Consider the following 21258-nt stretch of genomic DNA (forward strand, 5'->3'; position numbering starts at 1 on the left):
TTCTGGAGTGAGTTTGCTGCACTGAAAGTAAAGGGGCCGAATAATATTGCACGCCCCACTTTTCAGTTTTTTATTTGTTAAAAAAGTTTAAATTATCCAATAAATGTTGTTCCACTTCACGATTGTGTCCCACTTGTTGTTGATTCTTGACAAAAAAATTTTCTGTTTATCTTCTTTCTTTCTTTCTTTTCTGTTAATCTTTATGTTTGAAGCCTGAAATGTGGCGAAAGGTTGCAAGATTCAAGGGGGCCGAATACTTTTGCAAGGCACTGTAAATGCATATACGTCCAGGTAGTCCTCGAGTTACGAACGAGTTGCGTTCCTATGCTGGCGACGTAATCCAAATTTCCGCGTAAATCAGAATGAACCCTTTAAAAATTCAAGATAATTACCTGAAAAGTCCAAAAGTAATGTATTTTGTTTAATGATGGAGGATACACTGCCCTCTGGTGGCAGCATTGGTTTGGCTGGACTGTCGTATGACTCAGGAGCAGACTGAGACGTCTGATGTGAATACAGGATCGATGCGCTCTGGTTTGGCTGTACAGTGTATCACAAAAGTGAGTACACCCCTTGCATTTCTGCAGATATTTAAGTATATCTTTTCATGGGACAACACAGACAAAATGACACTGACACAATGAAAAGTAGTCTGTGTGCAGCTTATATAATGGAGTTAATTTATTTTCCCCTCAAAATAACTCAAAATATAGCCATTATTTTCTAAACCCCTGGTAACAAAAGTGAGTACACCCCTTAGTAAACACGTACATCCCTAAATGTCCAAATTAAGTACTGCTTGTCATTTTCCCTCCAGAATGTCATGTGACTCATTGCAGGAGTGCTGTCAGCATTGCTGCAGAGATTGAAGAGGTGGGGGGTCAGCCCACAACATACGCCACACTCTACATCAAATTGGTGTGCATGGCTGTCACCCCAGGAGTAAGCCTCTTCTGAAGATGGTATACAAAAAAGCCCGCCCATTTCATCAGACCATAGGACATGTCAACAAATCACATGGATTACTGGAACCATGTCGGTTCCAGTAATCCATGTGCTTTGTTGACATGTCTCTGACCCCCCACCCCTTCAACCTCTGCAGCAATGCTGACAGCACTCCTGTAACAAGTCACTTGACATCTTGGAGGGAAAATTACAAGCAGTACTCAATTTGGACATTTAAGGATGTACGTAGTTTCGAAGGGGTGTACTCACTTTTGTTGCAAGGGGTTTAGATATTAATGGCTATATTTTGAGTTATTTTGAGGGGAAAATAAATGAATTCTATTATATAAGCTGCACACAGACTACTTTTCATTGTGTCAAAGTGTCATTTTGTCAGTGTTGTGTCATGAAAATATATACTTGGATATCTGCAAAAATGTGAGGGGTGTACTCACTTTTGTGATACACTAAGTTGTTTCACCTACTATATGTTTGTGTATGCATTTGTAATTACGTTTAGAGCTACAGTTTGTGGAGTTACGTTTGAGCGATTTGCTATGAGAATTGTAAATATGTTAGCATTCGTAGCATTTAAGCTAGCTGACTATTGTTAGGCAAATTAAGCTAATTTAAGATACTAAATTTAATATTGATTAGACTAGATGGACGTTTCAACACATTTGTTTTGTGTCGTGTTTTATTGTTAAAATGTGCGTCATTTTGATCATAAGTGTGCGCATATGTGTGTTAGAGCTTTACAAATTGTCAAAAGTGAAGTAAAAAGTTTAAAAAATCACAATTGCTTTGTTTGCTGTTTGTAAAGCTGAACAGCTTCATGTTTAGTGAGGACCGAACACATGTTAATAAAGCAAAACAACAAAAAAGATACTGTGAGGTACAATAAGGAACTGTTTATGCGACTATTTAAAACAAAAAACGACTGGAGACAAAATGGTGGACGAGACTCTGGCGTCATAAAGTCAAAATCATGTAAATCCAGTACGTTGTAACCCGGGGACTACCTGTATTGGTATTATTAGTGAAATTTTCTTCTGCTACTTCCTTTTGTAACACTGGCCACTAGGTGGTGCAAAATCTCAATTAAAAAAGATCACCACTCTAACAGTGAGCATAAGTTATCCTATTATATCGTCTATGTATCTGCTGATATCGGCCAATCTTGAAAAAAGACAATATATTGGCCGACCAATATATCAGTCAACGTTCATGAGAAAGATCATCACTCAAACAGTTGAACATGCCTATTATATCAGCTGATATTCGCCGATCTTGAAAAAAGGTTCGATATATCGGCCCGATTTACTGGTTGAGCGCTATTTCGCCAATCTCCATAAGAAAACTCGTCACCCAAACAATGAAAACAACAGTTATCGTATTATATCGGGTATATATCGATATAGAAGTATATATATCGGCCCGATATATCGGTCGACCTTTAGTTTTTACGCCTAAATTTGAACGGTGCGTAATCCCTTTTACACTCTTATGGCAGTCAAACGTGACTAAAAACGTGACCTGTAAGGTTTCATATTTGGGGAACATTTGTTTGGAAAACAAAACCAATCCAGACTCAGACATTCTCTGAGCGTAGTTTGCATTTTCTAAGAGATGCTTTTTATATGAAATCCTACTAATTCGTCACAACAAAAAGCCCCTCCCCCACTAACATCAGTCACAGGACCCATTTTCAAGCCCCTGAAGTCCTGGAAGGCGACATTCTTCTTCATGTCGTTATTGTATTGAAAAGTTTGAAGGGCTCTGTAGTGACGTGTGCACAATCTTTTTCTGTTCTTTAAAAAAAACGCAAGCGTTTGCTTTAAATGTCCAAAGAGTAAAAAGTGGGTGAGTACGGATGACGGATAAGAAGAAAGGCGCTAGCTCCCCAAAAAAATGTTCTTCAATCTTCCTGAAACGGCTTGCTTGGCAGTCTGGATAAAAAGGCTTGGTCCCTCTTCTGGTTCTTCTTTGGAAAACATGCTTCGATTTTTCTCATCTACCACCATTGACGGCTAATGACGTCCAATCCATTTCAAGTGGAAGCGGCCTCAACGACTTCAAATGGATTGGACGTCTCGCCGTCAATGGCAGCGGCCCTAGTTCATATTCTAGTCCAGGGCTCTTGGAGTTGAGATTCAGTCCAAATCCACCTGATCTAGCTCTAATAATCTGGTCAAGGGTCCTAACGAGTCAGAATCTAGTCAAGATCTGGATCTGCCCGTCGAGTGGAGGATGTGCGGGTGGCTGGGCGTTTTGCTCTTGAGGCTGTGGCAGGGAATGAACCTCTTTAGCATCTTTAGCTTATTTTACACGAGTAAAAATGTCTCTGTTCAGTGGTCCGGGCAGGCAGTGCAGACGTGGTCATGGCCGATCGCATCTTCGTCACGTCCCCACGTTAGAGGAAGACTCCAATGGACGGCCGTAGTGATAATTCATGACAACTAAAAAGGCGGGAACAAGGGTGGAAGACATTTGGCTGTTGTTGTTCCCTCCTTTTCTCCAACGTGTACAAGGGCAACGTGAGAAGGGGAAGAACACGTGAAGCAGGAAGGACACAGACACTGATGACTGAGTGACGTCTTATCCTCCACCAGATCTGAAACACATCAATATTATCTTCAAGATACTGTATATTTATTTTGACTATACTAAAAAGTAGGTTATTTCACTTGTTTTAGGTCTGACAGCTGTTTTTAAATCTCAAATTTGATTGCGGAATCCAAAACTGTTCTCATTTTTTTGCAGACAAATGCACGAGTTACTATGATATCGAGTCTTACCTATTGTGGGGAAGTCAACTCAAGTCACGAGGTTATGTCGAGTCTAGTCGAGCTGAGTTATAAGATTATGCCCAGTGGCGTTTCGAGCCTACATGGTGCCCTTGGCGACAAGACACTGCTCCCCCACCCCCCCATTTAAAAAAAAAAAAATCCCAACAACAACAGTTGACCCACAAAATGCAGCACATGAAGTATACTTTGTACAACCCAAAAACCAAAACGATTTATTTGCTAAGAATGTTACATTTATGAAACCAATTGAAGGTGCGCAACAATAAATATGTGCAAGAGAATATTAATTTAACGTCACAAACATTATTTATCGCGCTTCTCCCGGTTCTGGTTCTGGCGGATGGGGCCACGACCGCCACTAACCCTAACCCTAACTAAGCCTGCTTCTTAATTCATGTACTCCTCACTTTGCACCAGGAAAGCTAACTTCCAGCAGCTGACTCGTCTGCATTCTCTATGAAGTCCAGCAATTTGTTGGTGACCCCAGACTCTGGACTGAAGTACTGGACAGCAAGGGGAAACATCTTCCTGCTCAGTCTATTCGAGGCATCAGTCTGTATGGAGAATGGGATGGGTGATGTTAAGATCTTGAGCACACCACCCACTGCCTTTGGAACCAGGAATTGTTTCAACAGTGCATCTTGCTTTGTTCTCCCCAAAGTCATTTTCTTCACCATTTTGGAATCACATAAAATCATCTGATTGAGCCTGTGTCCACAATCAGCACTATTGTAGCTCTGGCCACGTTTTACTGTGTGCTATACCTGTGTCACCTCAGCTGCAGTATTTTGGAGGGTAGGAGTGGGATGATGTCAAATTATTGCTTTAATTTTGGTATCACTATTAATCAATCAATAGATAGTATATATTCGCAGTAGGACTATTTATTCAGTGTTTATTTGCTGTTAATCTATTAGGAATAATTCCAAATGAGGATCATTAGTTAGCATAACAAAATAAGATGTTCTTTATGAGTACATAAATTCATTCCATATTGATCGATAAGAAATGCATGTTTCAAAAAAAAAAAAAAAAAAAACATTCCTGAAAGTAATCAACCATAGTAGCAACTGAAATAGCCTAGCTATGCTCCCATCAATGCAAGATGTATGAAGGTAAATATAAATATAGCCGATATGTTATCCACATACAAGAGCATAATAACATACCAAACCAAGCTCAGGGGACGTTTCAGGTACAAAGAATTGTGACGAAGGCTCTTCTGGGATCTTATATTCCGTTTGTGGAGGTCCCCTGCAGCATGCTGTTTTACACCTCCATGAGACAGTGCAAAAAATTTTCCTGCCTGCCTTGCAGTTCGCTTTATAATCATCATCAGTGACTCTATCGAGCCACGGGTTACCAGAGTCTTCCCACTCCAGTCTATTTTTTGTAGATGTTTCCTCTTTTGAGGATGAAGTGGGGTGTCCTTAGCATCTGGTGTTGAAGACATCTTTGTTTTGAAAACGCGCAGGGCAGTGCACTGAGCAGAGCAAGCGATGTAACTAGGCAACGAACCCGGAAGTGGAGCGCAGCGCAGTGCAAGGCAGACAGCAGCGGGCAGGCAGATAACTATCTTGCTGTCTTTAATATCTCCTGCCCTCTTTGTTCATTATTGTTGGCTCAGTGGTCACTCATGAGTGCAGGAGGTGTTTGTTTGTGTGTGACAGACATGCATGGGCTGGGCGCACCGCCGCCCGCCACCGGAGCCGCGGGTCGCGCGGGGTTGCCCCATTGGACAATTGTGAAATACGGAATAAACTGATAATTTAATTCCCAATTTAATTGGATTTAATTCCCAATTACGGAACGATTCCGTATTTCAAGGGACGGGTGGCAAGCCTAGACAGTCCCCCGGCTCCCCCTTGATTTTAATGCATCACACACAAAGGTTGTGGGATGGCTGGGACCTGTTGGGGGCGGGGGGTGAAATTACGGTTATCTCCTAACGGCAGGCTCAGCCATTTTCGCGCCTTTTTTAACGCACCACACACATCATACTCCACGGGGGAGCTCCAGCAAAGGGTGGTGGGACGGGCGGCTGGGTAGAAATTCCATGCAGCGGTCCCACTGCCCCAAGCCGAGCTCTCCTATTTTAATGCATACATGGTGGTGGTGCGTCCCCTCTTCCCATCCCTGAAGGCCATTTGATGGGGGTGCGGGTGGCCTGGGGGACCACCCTGGGGGTAGGGAGACGATGGGCTGGATCCCACGATTTGCTGGGCTGCAGGAGGAGGGATGGGCTGCGCTGCCCCAAACCCCCCAACCGGCCGCCCTCCTTCCCTCCCTCCCCGGTTGGGGGCCATGGCCCTGGGGTCTCGTCTGTGTGGCTGTCGCATGTTTGGTGGGACTCGCGCACGGCTGGATGTGATTGGGCACACTCAGGTGCGGGGCCCCGGTGCCGGGATTGGCGACGTGGCAGCGTAGGGTTGGTTGCCAACGGGCTTACACTTACAAGGGATTCACACGATTACTGGTTTCTAGATCACAGAGCTGATTTGTGTACACTCCACCTCTCCCAATCACTTATCTTAAGGACCCCCCCTCTTCTTTCCCTGGTCAACAGGCCTCCCACATGGTGCCAACCAGAAATAAATCTAGCTGACGATAGCACCAACATATTCATAGTTAGTGTAGGCGTTCAATGTATTTCTTGTTGTTTTTTCTTTTCCTTCTTGTGTTTTTCTTTGCTTCTGTTCCCCCATAACCCCTTCCTGTTCGCTGCTTCGTCATAACAAACATTAATCAAATATTGTAGAAATGATAGTGTGGAAGATTTTACTTGTTACTAGTTGTCCCAAGGGACTGTTATGGAGCACAGGAGGTCAAATCAAATACTTTTTGAGGCTCATGTGCTGGTATGCATACATGTACACACATTTAGTATCTGGTGAATAACATCAAAATAATTAAAAACAGCTGTCGAACTTAAAACATCAAACTTTTTGGTTTTCAAATTGTTGCCCACGTTAATATAATGCTGAAACAGGACAAAAGACTAGGCAGGAGTCGTACCTTCCTCGCCGAATATTTCTGCATCCACAAAGCATTTGATGAGCAGGAAAGAGAAAATACATAAATGAGTCTAATCATTATTGTTATTTTTATGATTATAAATATATTCATAAATGAACCTTAAAAAAACAAAATTAATCAAATTAAAATGAATAAAAACAGAAATACTGGTAGTACAGGTTGCGAAAGAGTTCTGGTGTGTAAATCGGAATAAACCCTTAAGTACCCCTAAATCTCAAAATAACTATCCAAAAAGGATTGTATTTTGTTTAATGGTGGAGGATACACTGCCCTCTGGTGGCAGCGTTGGGTCTGGCTGGACAGTCGCCTTGTATGACTGACGAGCAGACTTAGACGTCTGACATGGATAAAGCATAGTTGCACTCTGGTTTTGCCCACACAGACTTCATAATGATATTGAGGGGTGAGATTCGACCTTCACTGCGTCACCCCTTGAAGTAGGTGGCGATTCCACAATCTGCTTCAGTTATTCGCAGTCAGTCGCATCGACACATGCAGCGATCCGACGCCGGATTTAGGTTGAAAAAGTACGAAAGCTGTACCGCATACAAACAGGAAGGATTGTCTCAGGAGTGATTTGTTCGAGGATTTAAGGTAATTGCTATATTTTTCGTTTTTTCATAATAATTGTCAAAATAAAATGCTCTTTGTTGAAATGGCTGCCACCATATTGTCTAAAAGACTAGTATCATTCTTCGACATATTTGCGTAAAATAAATGCTAACTGCACGTTTTTTTGCTTTGAAATAGATTGGAGACGTCCATATCTATAATGAATTCAGAGATTTAAGCATCTATTCACATTAATTTTCACCGGACAAGCTCTGTATACATAAGGCGGCCGCCACACTGACTAACAGACTAGCATCATTCTTCGACATATTTATGTTAAATAAATGCTAACTGCATGTTTTTTTTTTGTTTTTTTGCTTTTAACCAAGAATTGAGACTGTTTTACGTCCATATCTATAAAGAATTCAGGGATTTAAGCATTTATTCACAAGAATTTTCACAGGAAAAAAAGTTTACATATGGCGGCCGCCACACTAACATCATACTTCAACATATTTACGTAAAATAAATGCTAACTGCACGTTTTTTTGCTTTTAAATAGAATCGAGACTGTTTTACGTCCATATCTATAATGAATTCAGGGATTTAAGCATTTATTCACAAGAATTTTCACTGGAAAAGCTCTATTTACATATGGCGGCCGCCACATTGACTAACAGACTAGCATCATACTTCGACATATTTACGTCAAATATGCTAACTGCACGTTTTTTTTTTTTTTTTTGCTTTTAAATAGAATTAAGACTGTTTTACGTCCATATCTATAATGAATTCAGGGATTTAAGCATTTATTCACATGAATTTTCACCGGAAAAACTCTGTTTACATAAGGCTGCCGCCACATTGACTGACAGACTAGCATTGTATTTCGAAATATTTATGTAAAATAAATGCTAACTGCACGGTCTTTTTTTTGCTTTTAACCAAGAACTGAGACTGTTTTACATCCATATCTGTAAAGAATTCAGGGATTTAAGAATTTATTCACAAGACTTTTCAACAAAAAAAGCTCTTTGTCTGTGATTCTACTCGATCAGCTTTGACGGCCACGCCAACAATGCCGGCCTCCTATTAATCGGCCCCGTGTCCCGTCAATGTCATTATAAAGTCTATAGCCCACATCAAGCTGTAAGTTGTTTAAGCTAATATTTGGTTGTGTATGCATTTGTAATTAGGTTTAGAGCTACAGCTTGTGGAGCTATGTGTGAGCGGTTTGCTATGAGAATTGAAAATACATTAGCATTTGTAGCATTTAAGATAATGGACTATTGTTGAGCAAATTAGGCTAATTTAATCTACTAAATTTACATATTGATCAGACTACATGGACATTTGAACACCGACTGAACACTGAGTGTCAGGTATTTTATTGTTAAAATGTGTGTTACATACATGTGTTCAGCTTTACAAATTGTCAAAAGTGAAGGAAGTAAAATGCTTCAAAAAGCACAATTGCCTTGTTTGCTGTCTGTAAAGTTGAACAATTTCAAGTTTAGTGAGGACAGAACACGTCACATTCATAAAGTAAAGTAAAAAATAAGATACTGTAAGGTACAATAAGGTACTGTTTATGTGACTAAAAAAAACAACAAAAAAAAACAACTGGAGACAAAATGGCGTTTAAGGCTTCGGCGTTGTAAAGTCAAAATCGCGTAAGTCGAGTTTGTCATAACCCGGGGACAACCTGTACATAATTCACGGCCCCCCAAGTAACACTCTAAAGTTGATATTTTTTCTTTGGTATATGCAGGCATGAAAATGGGTCAGGGGTTAAAAAGGTGAGAAGGGTGTGGAAGAAATATGTTCCGGTACACTCTATAACTAGGGCTGTCCCAAACGACTAATTTTCTCCCGATGAGTCAGCCGACTATTTTTACGATTAGTCGACTAATCTAATTTTTCTCCCTTTTTTCTACTAAATTAGCAATGAAATTTTTGATGACGCTTAATTCACAAAAACATTTTGGAACACTTAAATTCTCTATTAAAGTACAAATAAACACGTAAATAACAAGAATAAATCACAAATAAACAATGTGGGTAAATGTTGATAGCATTAACTAGTGCAAAAGAATGGAATGTAAACATTCAGGACACTGACTCCGCCTTTCCAATATGATTCAAAACAATTCTTTAAAAAATATAGCATTAATATTATAGTATACTACTAAAAATAATAGTGTTGCAACGATTAATCGATTAGCTTTAGTATTCCATTAGAAAAAAAGATTCAAATTAAATTTTGCTGCTTCGAGCATTCGTTTGATTAAAGTGGAGTTGTAATGGTTTATTTTGAAAGTGTTTGCATTTAGTATTATTGATTTGGGTGGATACACTGCCCTCTGGTCTGCCTCGTTTCACATGGGTGAATCAGGCTGCTCCCTGTTATGACCAACATGAGCAAAGTTTTTGTTTGAGCTAATGTTTTTTTTTTAATGCATTCGTAATTTAGTTTATGAGTATATTTAGCCGTTGTTTGCAGGAATATGTGTCTGAACCATTTTTTAAGAGCATTGTAAAAAAAAAAAAAAAAAAGTTACCATTTAAGCTAGCGGACTTTTGCAATGAAAGTTAGCCAATTGTCCTTTTGTTGTACATAGATCCTCATTTATTAATTTATTTTTACCGTTTGAGGCTCAACTCAGGTTTTGATTTTAAATGTTCCTTATCCAAGTACTCGATTATTCAAACTAACTAGTTAATTGATTAATCGACTATTAAAATAATCGATAGCTGCAGCCCTAATATATAATAGTATAATTCGTGATGAATGAATCATCACGAATGATGATCAATGAATTCATTGCCAATCAGATTTTTCATAAAGGATGTCATTTTTAAGCTATTCTTAGTGTAGAATCTGAATTCTGAAATATGTGGGATTAACTCCAGAAATCGTTATTTATATGACCAACATGATGTGGTTTTATTTTGAAATGTTCACTGGAAGTACGTTCACTGAAACGCTAAAAGTAAGCTTTACACTCTGCAAAAAAAAGCATGTGGTGTCAATAATCAATTTTTTATTTATTTTTTTCGTTTGCAAATGCTGTTAACCAGCGATTTTTCATGCTTGAAGTGCCACCTTTTAACCGCATGTTTGCGTTTTGGAGAAGACTGCCAATGTTTTACAGCAGGATGAAGTAGGTTGTCTTTTTTCCCTATTAGCCTCAATGTAGCAATGCTAACGTTTACAGTGTTAAATATAGATGTGTTTCCTTATTTTGGATGTCTGAACTTTAATTCTCTGGCGTGTTGATGACCAATCAATATCTGTGAAAGGAACGAGTCCCATATGCCATCAGCACGCACGCACAAATGTATGCACGCACGCGGTGATAAAATACAGCTGTGAAAATTATCGCCATCAATTTTATTTACCGTGCGATAAATGGATTCATTGCATATCGCGACAGGCTTAGCAACTTCAATAAAACATGTGGTTAGTTAGATGGACTTACAATCTGCCAGCTTGTAATTGTCTCCTGTCGTCTTTCAAAATTACAACTTGGTGACGGCGCTTCAGGTGTTCATTCACGCCCGACGTGCACCCAAGCTTGGCATTGAAGAGACAGGACACAACAGTGTACCCTCCTTTGTTTCGTTGAATAAATCAATGTTTTGGCCACTCTGGTGCGCTTTTTTTGGCTTTTTGCCGCTTTACCCGCTTGCATACTAAGCATCCGATATGATTAAAAAAATCCTCTGACCCCCCCTTAAAAAATTTCTCATCGGATCTATTCACGTAGGTCACCCTTTTTGACTTCAAAACGGCGAATTTCGTTGAAAGGTGAGAGATTTTCATGCCTGTATATGACTCGTTGCATGCCATTGACAAGGAGAGACGTCCAATTCATTAAAACTGGGAGGACTGACCGTGACTGCATATCTTTCAGTGCCATCGATGGCGCTAGATGTCCAATCCATTTTGGATTAATTCACTTTTAATTAAAAATTTTCATGTTAAACATTTTTAAAAATGTATTTATTTTTAAGAATTAACTCATAGGTTGCCATTGATGGTGCTAGACGTCCAATTCATTTTGATTGAAATAGATCAGGGTTGTCCAAACGTTTTTTGTCCGAGGGCCCCTTCCGTCCATGTTTGGGCAGTCCTGCATTAACTCATTGACTACCACAGACGAGGATTCTATTGACATAACACTGATGACTGGGAGGGAAAGACCCTCCCAGTTCAAATGGATTGGCCGTTCATCTCCGTCAATAGTTGCCAATGTGTGGCTTTTATTGAAGAAACGAGGGCAGGAAGCAGCCCCTAAAGCCCGCTGCATGCACGCATGCATGTGCCAAGGTTGCACGCACTCACCTCTGACCCTAAAAGGATTCCTTCAATTGTGTTTACGACTCTTTTAAACCAATCCGGCTGCTGTCAATGTTGAAGGGAGACGGTCCTTTTAGGCCAGAGGGGATGAGAAGCGAGAAACATGCATGGCCGGACGGACGAGGAAAGCGTCCGCCCCTTTCCGAAACGAGCCTGGCGAGTGGCGTGGAAGCGGACGGGATGGACAAACGCATGCCAGGACTCTTACTTAAATCCCCATCCTGTCCCCCCTAGGACTATAGCTGCCAGGAGGATAGCACCTGCGATGGAGCCTATTATGATGTTGGTGCCGCTGGGACCTGTGCAGAGGAGAGAAGATGGAAACAATAACAACAATGGATCAAATTGATATTGAAAACACCTATTAACGGCAACAGACGTCCAATCCATTTCTCCCGGGAAGGGCTGGAACTTCAAACAGTGTTGGTTTTGGCATCCTTTCTAATTTTCGTCTTAGTCTTTTGTATGAGAATACTTATCAGTAGGGTTGTTCCGATCATGCTTTTTTGCTCCCGATCCGATCCCGATCGTTTTAGTTTGAGTATCTGCCAATCCCGATATTTCCCGATCCGTTTGCTTCTTTTTTGCTCCCGATTCAATTCCAATCATTTCCGATATTTTTCCCCGATCATATACATTTTGGTAATGCATTAAGAAAAAAATGAATAAAACTCAGACGAATATATACATTCAACATACAGTACATAAGTACTGTATTTGTTTATTATGACAATAAATCCTCAAGATGGCATTTACATTATTAACATTCTTTCTGTGAGAGGGATCCACGGATAGAAAGACTTGTGACTTCGTATATTGTGACTAAATATTGCCATCTAGTGTATTTGTTGAGCTTTCAGTAAATGATACTGTAGCCATGCCTAAATGCATGATGGGTGGATGTAACACGCCTTTAGCAACCATGACTGTGCGTAGTGCTACCAATTGATATATCTTCTCTGCGTTGGGAAATAACAGGGTGTTAAGAAAAAGCTATTGCTACCTTGCTTCCCCACATTGCGTCCCACAATAATTCTAATCGTAGGGAAATGCTAACAAAAGGCTCCAAAGGCTGCTCTACTCATTTTACTCTCTATATAGATAGAATGACGCCATTACAGATTGAGCGCGACAATTCGTGAGTGGGTCGTGCAACGCATGCATTAATTGCATTAAATATTTTAACGTGATACATTTTTTAATATATTAATTACCACTGTTATCGGGATGAATTTCATAACCCTACCTAAAGCCTAAACTAAAGACTCCGGATGTGTGTAACATATTATGTCTGTAATGTTAAATACAATTAGAAAACGATTTAATTAAAAAAAAAAAAAATATATATATATATATATATATATATATATATATATATATATATATATATATATATATTAAAAAAAGGCATGTCCGATATTTTTTTGCCGATTCCGATACTTTGAAAATGACGTGATCGATCGGGATGCCGATTGATTGGGACATCTCTACTTATCAGTCTGAAGCCCCTTTCACACACTACGAAATACTGGAAATATTGCGGTGTGCGTGAAAGCGATGGCTAATGACGTAAATATCATGGCGGGCCGATCGTCACTTCCTCTCTCTTCGAAGTGAGACGAAAAGCGGTAAACAAATATCGTAATTATCAACATAGCAATCTGGAAATAGCTAAATTAAACTGAAAACATAGTGAAATTAAATTGCTACGCGATCGTAGAGCCAAGGAAGAAAGTCCATCGTCCATCTTTGGAAATTAAATTAGAGGTAAGATCTTAAATTAGCTTAAAGAGCATACGACAGGTGAAAAAAAGTTTTAAATAGCATTATTATGTGAATTAGAACAATTTAGCAACGCGCAGATGACGAGAAATTAGTCTTTTAATCTGCCGGTTAGCCACGCCTACCATTATAGGGCTCTAGTGTCCCCAACAGGTGGATGACGTCAGCGGGAGAATGGGCTCATCGGTTTTACTATTCAGCCCATTGAGGGGGAAATATTTAGAATGAGGAAAACGCGACGAAGAGAGCCGCAAAATGTCATTGTTTCAGTCTCTCTACTCCAATATTTTTACAGGATATTCTTTTTATCCAAGGATTTTTCCCCAATAGCTAAATAAATGGCATGGTCGTGACAAATAACAGTCTTGTGCTAAATGGAATATGAAATAATAAAAATGCACTTATTCAGGACGACATGGCAAAATTACTCCACAATGGTCAAAACTGTCGACTTCCCCTTTACTGTCGGACCTCCCGAACGATATTTTATGACACCTAAATCGGACTTCTGTCATTTCCCTTCCCCGGCTGCGGAGAATGTAAACAAACCAAGAGGCGTGACAGCTAGCCGACATGCTAACCCGAACCGAGTGATGTTTCAAAGTCTTCCAAGCGGAAAATCACACATAACGAGCCTGGGTCATTTGACATCACGACTCTTCTCTTCTCTTAAACTACTAAAATGTAAAGAAAACTGTTTTAGCACAGTTATTTCTATAACACATACAAAAACGGATTTTCATTCAAAATTTTATTTTTTTCAATGATTTGCAAAATAAAAGTTTACAAAAACAGCAATAACCCCAACCTCCGTCTTGTAATTTTTTTATTTTCCCTCATTTACTCACATACTAAATGCCAAACCTCAATTTTAACTACTTAAGGACATAGGATGTATATTAAAATTGAAGTTAATGTAAACATTTACTTTTTTTTGATATAACAAAGATATACTGTGAGTAACATACATTCAGAAAAATAAGTACAAATGACATATTATAGAGAATGAAATGGAATATATTTTGAAGATCGCGCAAACATTGACTTTTTTAAATCATAAGGAAATGAATAAGTAGCCTAACAGAAATGAACAAATATAAGTACAAAGTGCACATTGACAGCTAAGATGTTCTGAACCTCCCCATCATAACAGATAAAATATGATAAACAAGCCTCCTCAACTCTTTCGTTGCTCTTAAAGATTTGATCGATTTTATGTTGCATGTCCTTTTTTTTTGTCGCATCTATTCAACAACCTTTTTTATTAATTAATTTTTTTTTTGCTGTTGGAGAAAACATGCACATTTGAATCAATCAGAGCTAACTATCTTTGCTGATCACATGTCAGTATGTCAGCCAATGGCGTACTGCAAGCAACACGTCACTTCCGCTCATTAATATTCATGACATTAGCTACTGTTGCTAAGTAGGGACAAGCCACCGTTTGTCCCTAATAGGAAATGAATGAAAATCGTGTACAAAGGAGATGTTTACACAGCTAAACCTACCAATTCTCTCCAAAAATGATGTGCCTGGTGCCAAATTGACAGGCAAAGATGTGGAAGAACATAAAAAATGTTCAGTTAAAGAGATGGCTTTAGTGTCGAAGGCTGAAAAAGACCCTGTCTTTCTTATATATCCTCTGGTTGTCCTATGTTTCTTACCGTTCTTGGGGGTCATTTAGTTAGCTTTGTGTAGCGATCGCAAATGCTACTCAGTGACAGCCAACGAACACTTTGAATTTTTTCAATGATAACTAGGGCTGTCAAAATTATCGCGTTAACGGGCGGTAATTAATTTTCTTAATTAATAACGTTAAAATATTTGATGCAATTAACACACATGCCCCGCTCAGACAGATTTAAATGACAGTACAGTCAAATGCCCACTTGTTAATTGTGTTTTGTGGAGTTTTGCTGCCCTCTGCTGGCGCTTGGGTGCGACTGATTTTATAGGCTTCAGCACCCATGAGCATTGTGTAAGTAATTATTGACATCAACAATGGCGGGCTACTAGTTTATTTTTTGATTACAAATTTTACAAATTTTATTTAAACGAAAACATTAAGAGGGGTTTTAATATAAAATTTCTATAACTTGTACTAACATTAATCTTTTAATAACTACAAGTCTTTCTATCCATGGATCGCTTTAACAGAATGAGATACCGTCTTGTTGATTTATTGTTATCATAAACAAATACAGTCCTTATGTACCGCATGTTGAATATATATATCCATCTTGTCTTATCTTTCCATTCCAACAATAATTTACAGAAAAGTATGGTATATTTTATAGATGGTTTGAATTGCGATTAATTACGATTAATTTTTAAGCCGTAATTAACTCGATTAAAAATTTTAATCGTTTGACAGCCCTATTGATAACACATCTTAATCCTATAATTTATTTACACTTCCGCCTTACTAAAGTTGTTTTTTTTTTTTTTTTAATATATAACAGAAACGGTAACAGTGGCAGTCACATACGATTGTAATTCTTTTCAGGTCATTCATTGTCAGACAGAAGCAGTACGGCACAACATTACGCTAAAAAAATAAGTTAAAAATATAAAAATGGCTTACCTCTTTGTCCTCTGAAAGACCATGCCAACCCAACATAATGTTTACTGCTTATGAAACGTGAATGGATTCGCCGAGCTGGTGTTAAAGTCCGCGCAAGTTGATTCGGTCTTCACATTTTTTCCTCCTGAGTTTTTGGTTTCCGGAAACGTATGAAGAAAACATCCGTAATGTCTAGAGTCGTTTCTACAAGTTCCAAAAAAGCAATGCGTGATCGGCATGTTTGTTTTTGAAAGATTACTGGAGAAAAGTAGCACTAATTACGTTGTGTCTATGCGAGGGTGGGTCTATAATGTCCCGCTTTGGCTTTACTTCCGCTTTACGATGCGACATCACGGTCTAAAAATAAACTGCGTGCGGTACGCCATTGAACGGATAAGTAAGTCCAGGCATTTTGCTTTGCTGCGTGCATTCGCACATTGACGTGACTGATCATCGTCAGACTCAGATAACTGCAGCAGTTTGGACAAACGCCATGCCGTCCGTGGAATAAAATAAATAATAAATATAGTAGGTGTAAACGGATTAGGCTACACAAGCACTTTATTATGCTTGTTGTTAACAGTTGTGTATGTAAATCTGATGTTGGTAGACTGTTTTCTTCTTGGAGATTAAATGCATGTGTGGCAGTTTAGCATTTTTTTTTTTTTTTTTTTTTTTACATAGTGTTTTGACAGTTGCCGTCATATTTTCGGAATCAAAGCTCTGTGTACCGGAACTGCGTTCTGGCCCACTTTCACTAATTGTCCACTCACTTTAATTGTCAACATGGGTAAACTTCAACCATGAGTAGGGATGGGAATCGAAATCCGATTCCAATTCGGAACCGGTTCCGAGTGTTTCGAGGCCTCGACATCACAATGAAAAAGCCTTAACGATCCCTTTAACGATTCCTAAAGACGCGTATTGCGTCGTGACGTGTAAGTTGTTGTCCAGACGCATCAAACTAGCATGGCGCCAAGAACCACTCGCTCCAAAGTTTGACTACACTTCACCAGGAAAGAGTGTGAAAATGAAAGGTTACGACGGGTAAGCACGAGCATTGCAGCCATAAACATAACAATGACAGCACGTAAGTTGAAACGCTCGAAAGTGTGTCTTCACTTCACGAGGAAAAATTACAACAAAGCGACTTGCAGTCATTGCAAGGTGGAGATAACTGCATCGGGAGGGAATACGATTGCGCTGTCCTCACAGAGAGGATAAGGCTCAGTCCTGGCTATAAAAAAAAAAAAAAAAAAAAAAAAAATCCCGGCTATACAGCTAGCTAAACTCCCAAATGACGATGCAGAAGACGTTGGTATAATTTGCTGACTTTATTCAACCATCACTTGAAGAGTGAAACTAAGAATAGAAATGAAACAAATCAATTTCGTCCCCAATAACAAATAGGTTTGCATCAACGTAAATCAGCGATGATTAGCTGCTAATAACAGTATGGTTAGCATTCGTTCGCTAGCATTAGCACATCGTTCAAACCACTACACAACTGGATTTAAGTGTCCGATCGCGAGTGGAAACACAACAACAACAACACAAAAGATGATACATACAGGCGTTGCCTCTGTAGATATTAACATTAACAAAGAATGTAGGCTCGTAGAAGTGTTTCCCTCTCTCACTCACTTGGATGCGGCATTTCTTCTTTGGGTGTATGCGCGCTCCAGGAGTCCTCAAACTGCGGCCCGCGGCCCAAATACGGCCCGCCTCCACATTTGGTCCGGCCATTTTGATTTTTTTTTTTTTTTTTTCCCTCAATCGTGTTATTTATTTTCTGGCCTTTTCCTTGAAGAATTCAGAGAGGGTTATTTGGTTATTATCTATTTAATTCATAGTGTTTTTATTATTAATTATTATTATTATTATTATTATAATGAATCCAGAAAGGGTTATTTGATTGTGGCTTTCTGAAAAACAAAAATTTTTTACATTTATGCACTTCTGCAATCGTCACACTTTTTCTGTAACAAACTGACCCCGGCCCCTCATCAGAGAAGGGAAAAGTTATGTGCCCCTCACGGGAAAAAGTTTGGGGACCCCTGCTTTAACACATATTGCCAAAGGCAGAACAAAAACCTATCTGCCAATATATACCAATATTTTTTATTTCTATTAGATAAATGTTTCAGTAAAATGTTACACATTCTTGTGTATTTGCCACTTATTCCCACAGTTAACATTGAGGCTTTGGGCCTCTTTTGATCTCGTTGTGAGTTTGTAAGGTTGTGACTTCTGAATAAACAAACTCGATGCCAATCAAAACGTTTGTTCTTTTCCCCCAAATTAGAATCGATAAGAGAATCGATAAAGAATCGAATCGTTAAGCAATATCGATAATGGAATCGGAATCGTAAAAATCCTATCAATTCCCATCCCTAACCATGAGTGACAGAATATGGAAAATAAAAAACAGAAATGGCGCATTTTCATTTCGTTGTTGTCTCATCAGACAAAAACGGACATTCGCCGCGTTATGCTTTAGTATCCCAAGACACAAAATGAGCTCATTACAGTCTCGTCAACAACATGAAAAAAAATGTTCGTCGACTAAATTTTTTACGTTATCGTCTTTGCTGACAAAAACAACAACGGCTGAAGGCAATCGTTCAAAATTGAAAACGCTAGAAAGACATGGTTCACCTTTTTTCTCAGGTCCCGTTGGGACGGTGGGCTCCGGAATGGGATCAAAGACACTGCAGTCCTTGCCGGTGTAGTCTCTGTGGCAGATGCACTTCACCTCGTTGCTGCACGTCTGCAAAGACAGGAAGAAGATCTTCACCAGTCTGAACGAAGCACGCCGAGTCGACCGGTTTTACCCCGTGGTCGGAACAGATCCGCCCCGAATCGGAGCCGGCGCAGCTGCTGAGGTTGAAGGCCGCCACTGGGAGGCAGCGTCGCTCCAAGCACATCATGTTGGGCCCGCAGGGGGTGCCGTCCTCCACGTAGCCCAGGTCGGAGCCGTCCTCCAGCAGAGCGTGGCCACCCCTGAAAGAAGCGCCGAGCGCACTTTTCCCGCCTGTTTGTCCTCATTTGTCGCATTGGAACCCCTCGAGCCCAACTAACCGACAGTCCAAGTACTTGTTCTGATGGTAGAGGGTGAAGCTGGTCACCTCACCTTCAAGGTCACCAAACTTTGGCTTTGAACTGATGTTGGCGCAGAACAGGAAGCCGCACAGAACGTCGCTGAACGATACAATTTGCATGAGAATTCTTGTACTTATTTGTAATAAGCAGAGTCATAGTTTGTGTCCGCAGACCGCGATGAGAGCCACTCACGGCTTGTTGCACTGAAGCCAGCCTTGGCCGCCAGGACCCCGACCGCAGTTGCCTTTGTCAGTCCCCTCGGCGTTGAGCTTCTCGTAACAAAACCGGTCTGCTGAATCTTGAGTGATAAAATGACAAGGATTACACAATCGCACAGAACTAAGTCCATGACAGCGAAAGTAAGTTGAATACTTACTAAAACCCCAGAGTCCTCTACACTGTCCGTCTCGAGTTCGACATCTTCCGCCGTAACACCGACCCTAAAAGGTCACAATTAAACGTAGGTTCAAAAATGAAACATGTCCAGTTGGAATGCATTTGCATTAAGGTAGCACTTACTTGATTACTTTCACATGTGTAACCGTCCAGTTTGTGGACGTTGTGAGGACACTGAATGGGGGGGACAGCAGCTTCATTAAAACAAGTTAAAACAAGTCTATGGATTTTTGCATCATTTCTTAGCATTCATCATTATGTTAAGTGTCTTGAATCAAGACACCATATGCTTTGGATTTCCCAATGCTAATTTTTAGAGATGTCCGATCACGTCATTTTCAAAGTATCAGACTTGGCAAAAAAATATCGGACATGCCTTTTTTTAATATATATATATTTTTTTAATCAAATTGTTTTCTAATTGTATTTAACGTTACAGACATAATATGTTACACTCATCCAGAGTCTTTAGTTTAGGCTTAAGGTAGGGTTATCAAATTTATCCCGTTAATGGCGGTAATTAATTTTTTAAAATCACGTTAAAATATTTAACACATGCTCGGCACGACCCACTCACGCATTGTCGCATTCAATCTGTAATGGCGCCGTTTTACCTATATATAGAGCTAAAAGGCAGCGTAAAATGAGTAGTGAATTTTGGCAGCCTTTTTTTAATTGGTTAAAGCCTTACAATCCCTCTCCCTACGATGAGAAATATCGTGGGAAGCAATGTGGGGAAGAAAGGTAGTAAATGATCTTTGTCTTAACACCCTATATTATTTCCCAACGCAGAGAAGATATATCAATTGGTACCACTGCGCACAGTCATGGTTGCACTTCCCATCATGCATTTGGGCAGAAGTTAAACGGCTACAGTATCATTTAGTGAAAGCGCAACAAATTCACCAGATGGCAATATTTAGTCACAATATACAAAGTCACATTTATCCTTTAAGAATTACAAGTCTTTCTATCCGTGGATCCCTCTCACAGAAAGAATGTTAATAATGTAAATGCCATCTTGAGAATTTATTGTCATAATAAACAAATACAGTACTTATGTACTGTATGTTGAATGTATATATTCGTCCAAGTTTTATTCATTTTTTTCTTAATGCTTTGCCAAAATGTATATGATCGGGAAAAATTATCGGGAATCATTGGAATTGAATCGGGAGCAAAAAAAAAAAAGCAATCGGATTGGAAAATATCGGGATCGGCAGATACTCAAACTAAAACAATCGGATCGGGAGCAAAAAAACATGATCGGAACAACCCTGCTAATTTTTATTTATTTTTTTTTACTTCCGATCTGATTTGCTGATAAGAAAAAAAACAATAAATAAATAAAAATACAAAAAACAATGTACCTGGAAAATGAAAAAACATTATTTGTATTGAATTCCATTTTTTAAATTTAAATGAGGGAATTCTAGAAATATATTTCCATTTATTCACAATAATCACACGTGAAAAATGCCACTTACTTTTCTAACATATTCACACAGGCCCCTTTTGTCGTCTTACCAGCTTATGTAATTTGATCAGGGCGGGGGGTTGTACATTCCAAGCCAGAGACCCTCCCCAGTGAGAAGGGAAGAAAATGTGTAGGAGCTGAGAGGCGGGGGCACTTTTCTTTGTCACCTGTTACCAATATGTCTTGTCTTTTCTGTTTGTCTGTCTTTAAGTGTAAATTCTTTGTTCTTTTT

At 39.4% G+C, this 21258-nt stretch overlaps 1 protein-coding gene across 5 annotated transcripts in view; it reads right to left on the reverse strand.

The window, feature by feature from the left end:
• Positions 1–1868: 1868 nt before the first annotated feature.
• The window catches only part of LOC130904358 (disintegrin and metalloproteinase domain-containing protein 11-like), a 50487-nt gene continuing 31097 nt past the window's right edge, over positions 1869–21258 (reverse strand). For 4 of the 5 annotated variants that reach the window (XM_057817076.1, XM_057817075.1, XM_057817079.1 and 1 more), the window contains 7 exons: positions 19673–19723; positions 19530–19593; positions 19346–19451; positions 19133–19252; positions 18886–19054; positions 18710–18821; positions 16347–17854 (listed from right to left, as the gene is read on the reverse strand). In XM_057817076.1, the coding sequence (XP_057673059.1) occupies positions 17688–17854; positions 18710–18821; positions 18886–19054; positions 19133–19252; positions 19346–19451; positions 19530–19593; positions 19673–19723 (789 nt within the window). In that variant the 3' untranslated portion in view covers positions 16347–17687. Of the gene's footprint in view, positions 3560–6770; positions 6789–11914; positions 12006–16346; positions 17855–18709; positions 18822–18885; positions 19055–19132; positions 19253–19345; positions 19452–19529; positions 19594–19672; positions 19724–21258 lie in introns of those variants that run through there. The other variant, XM_057817077.1, reaches the window with a different exon arrangement.

The sequence above is a fragment of the Corythoichthys intestinalis genome, chromosome 16 (genome assembly GCF_030265065.1).
Source record: "Corythoichthys intestinalis isolate RoL2023-P3 chromosome 16, ASM3026506v1, whole genome shotgun sequence".
Taxonomy (NCBI): Eukaryota; Metazoa; Chordata; class Actinopteri; order Syngnathiformes; family Syngnathidae; genus Corythoichthys; species Corythoichthys intestinalis.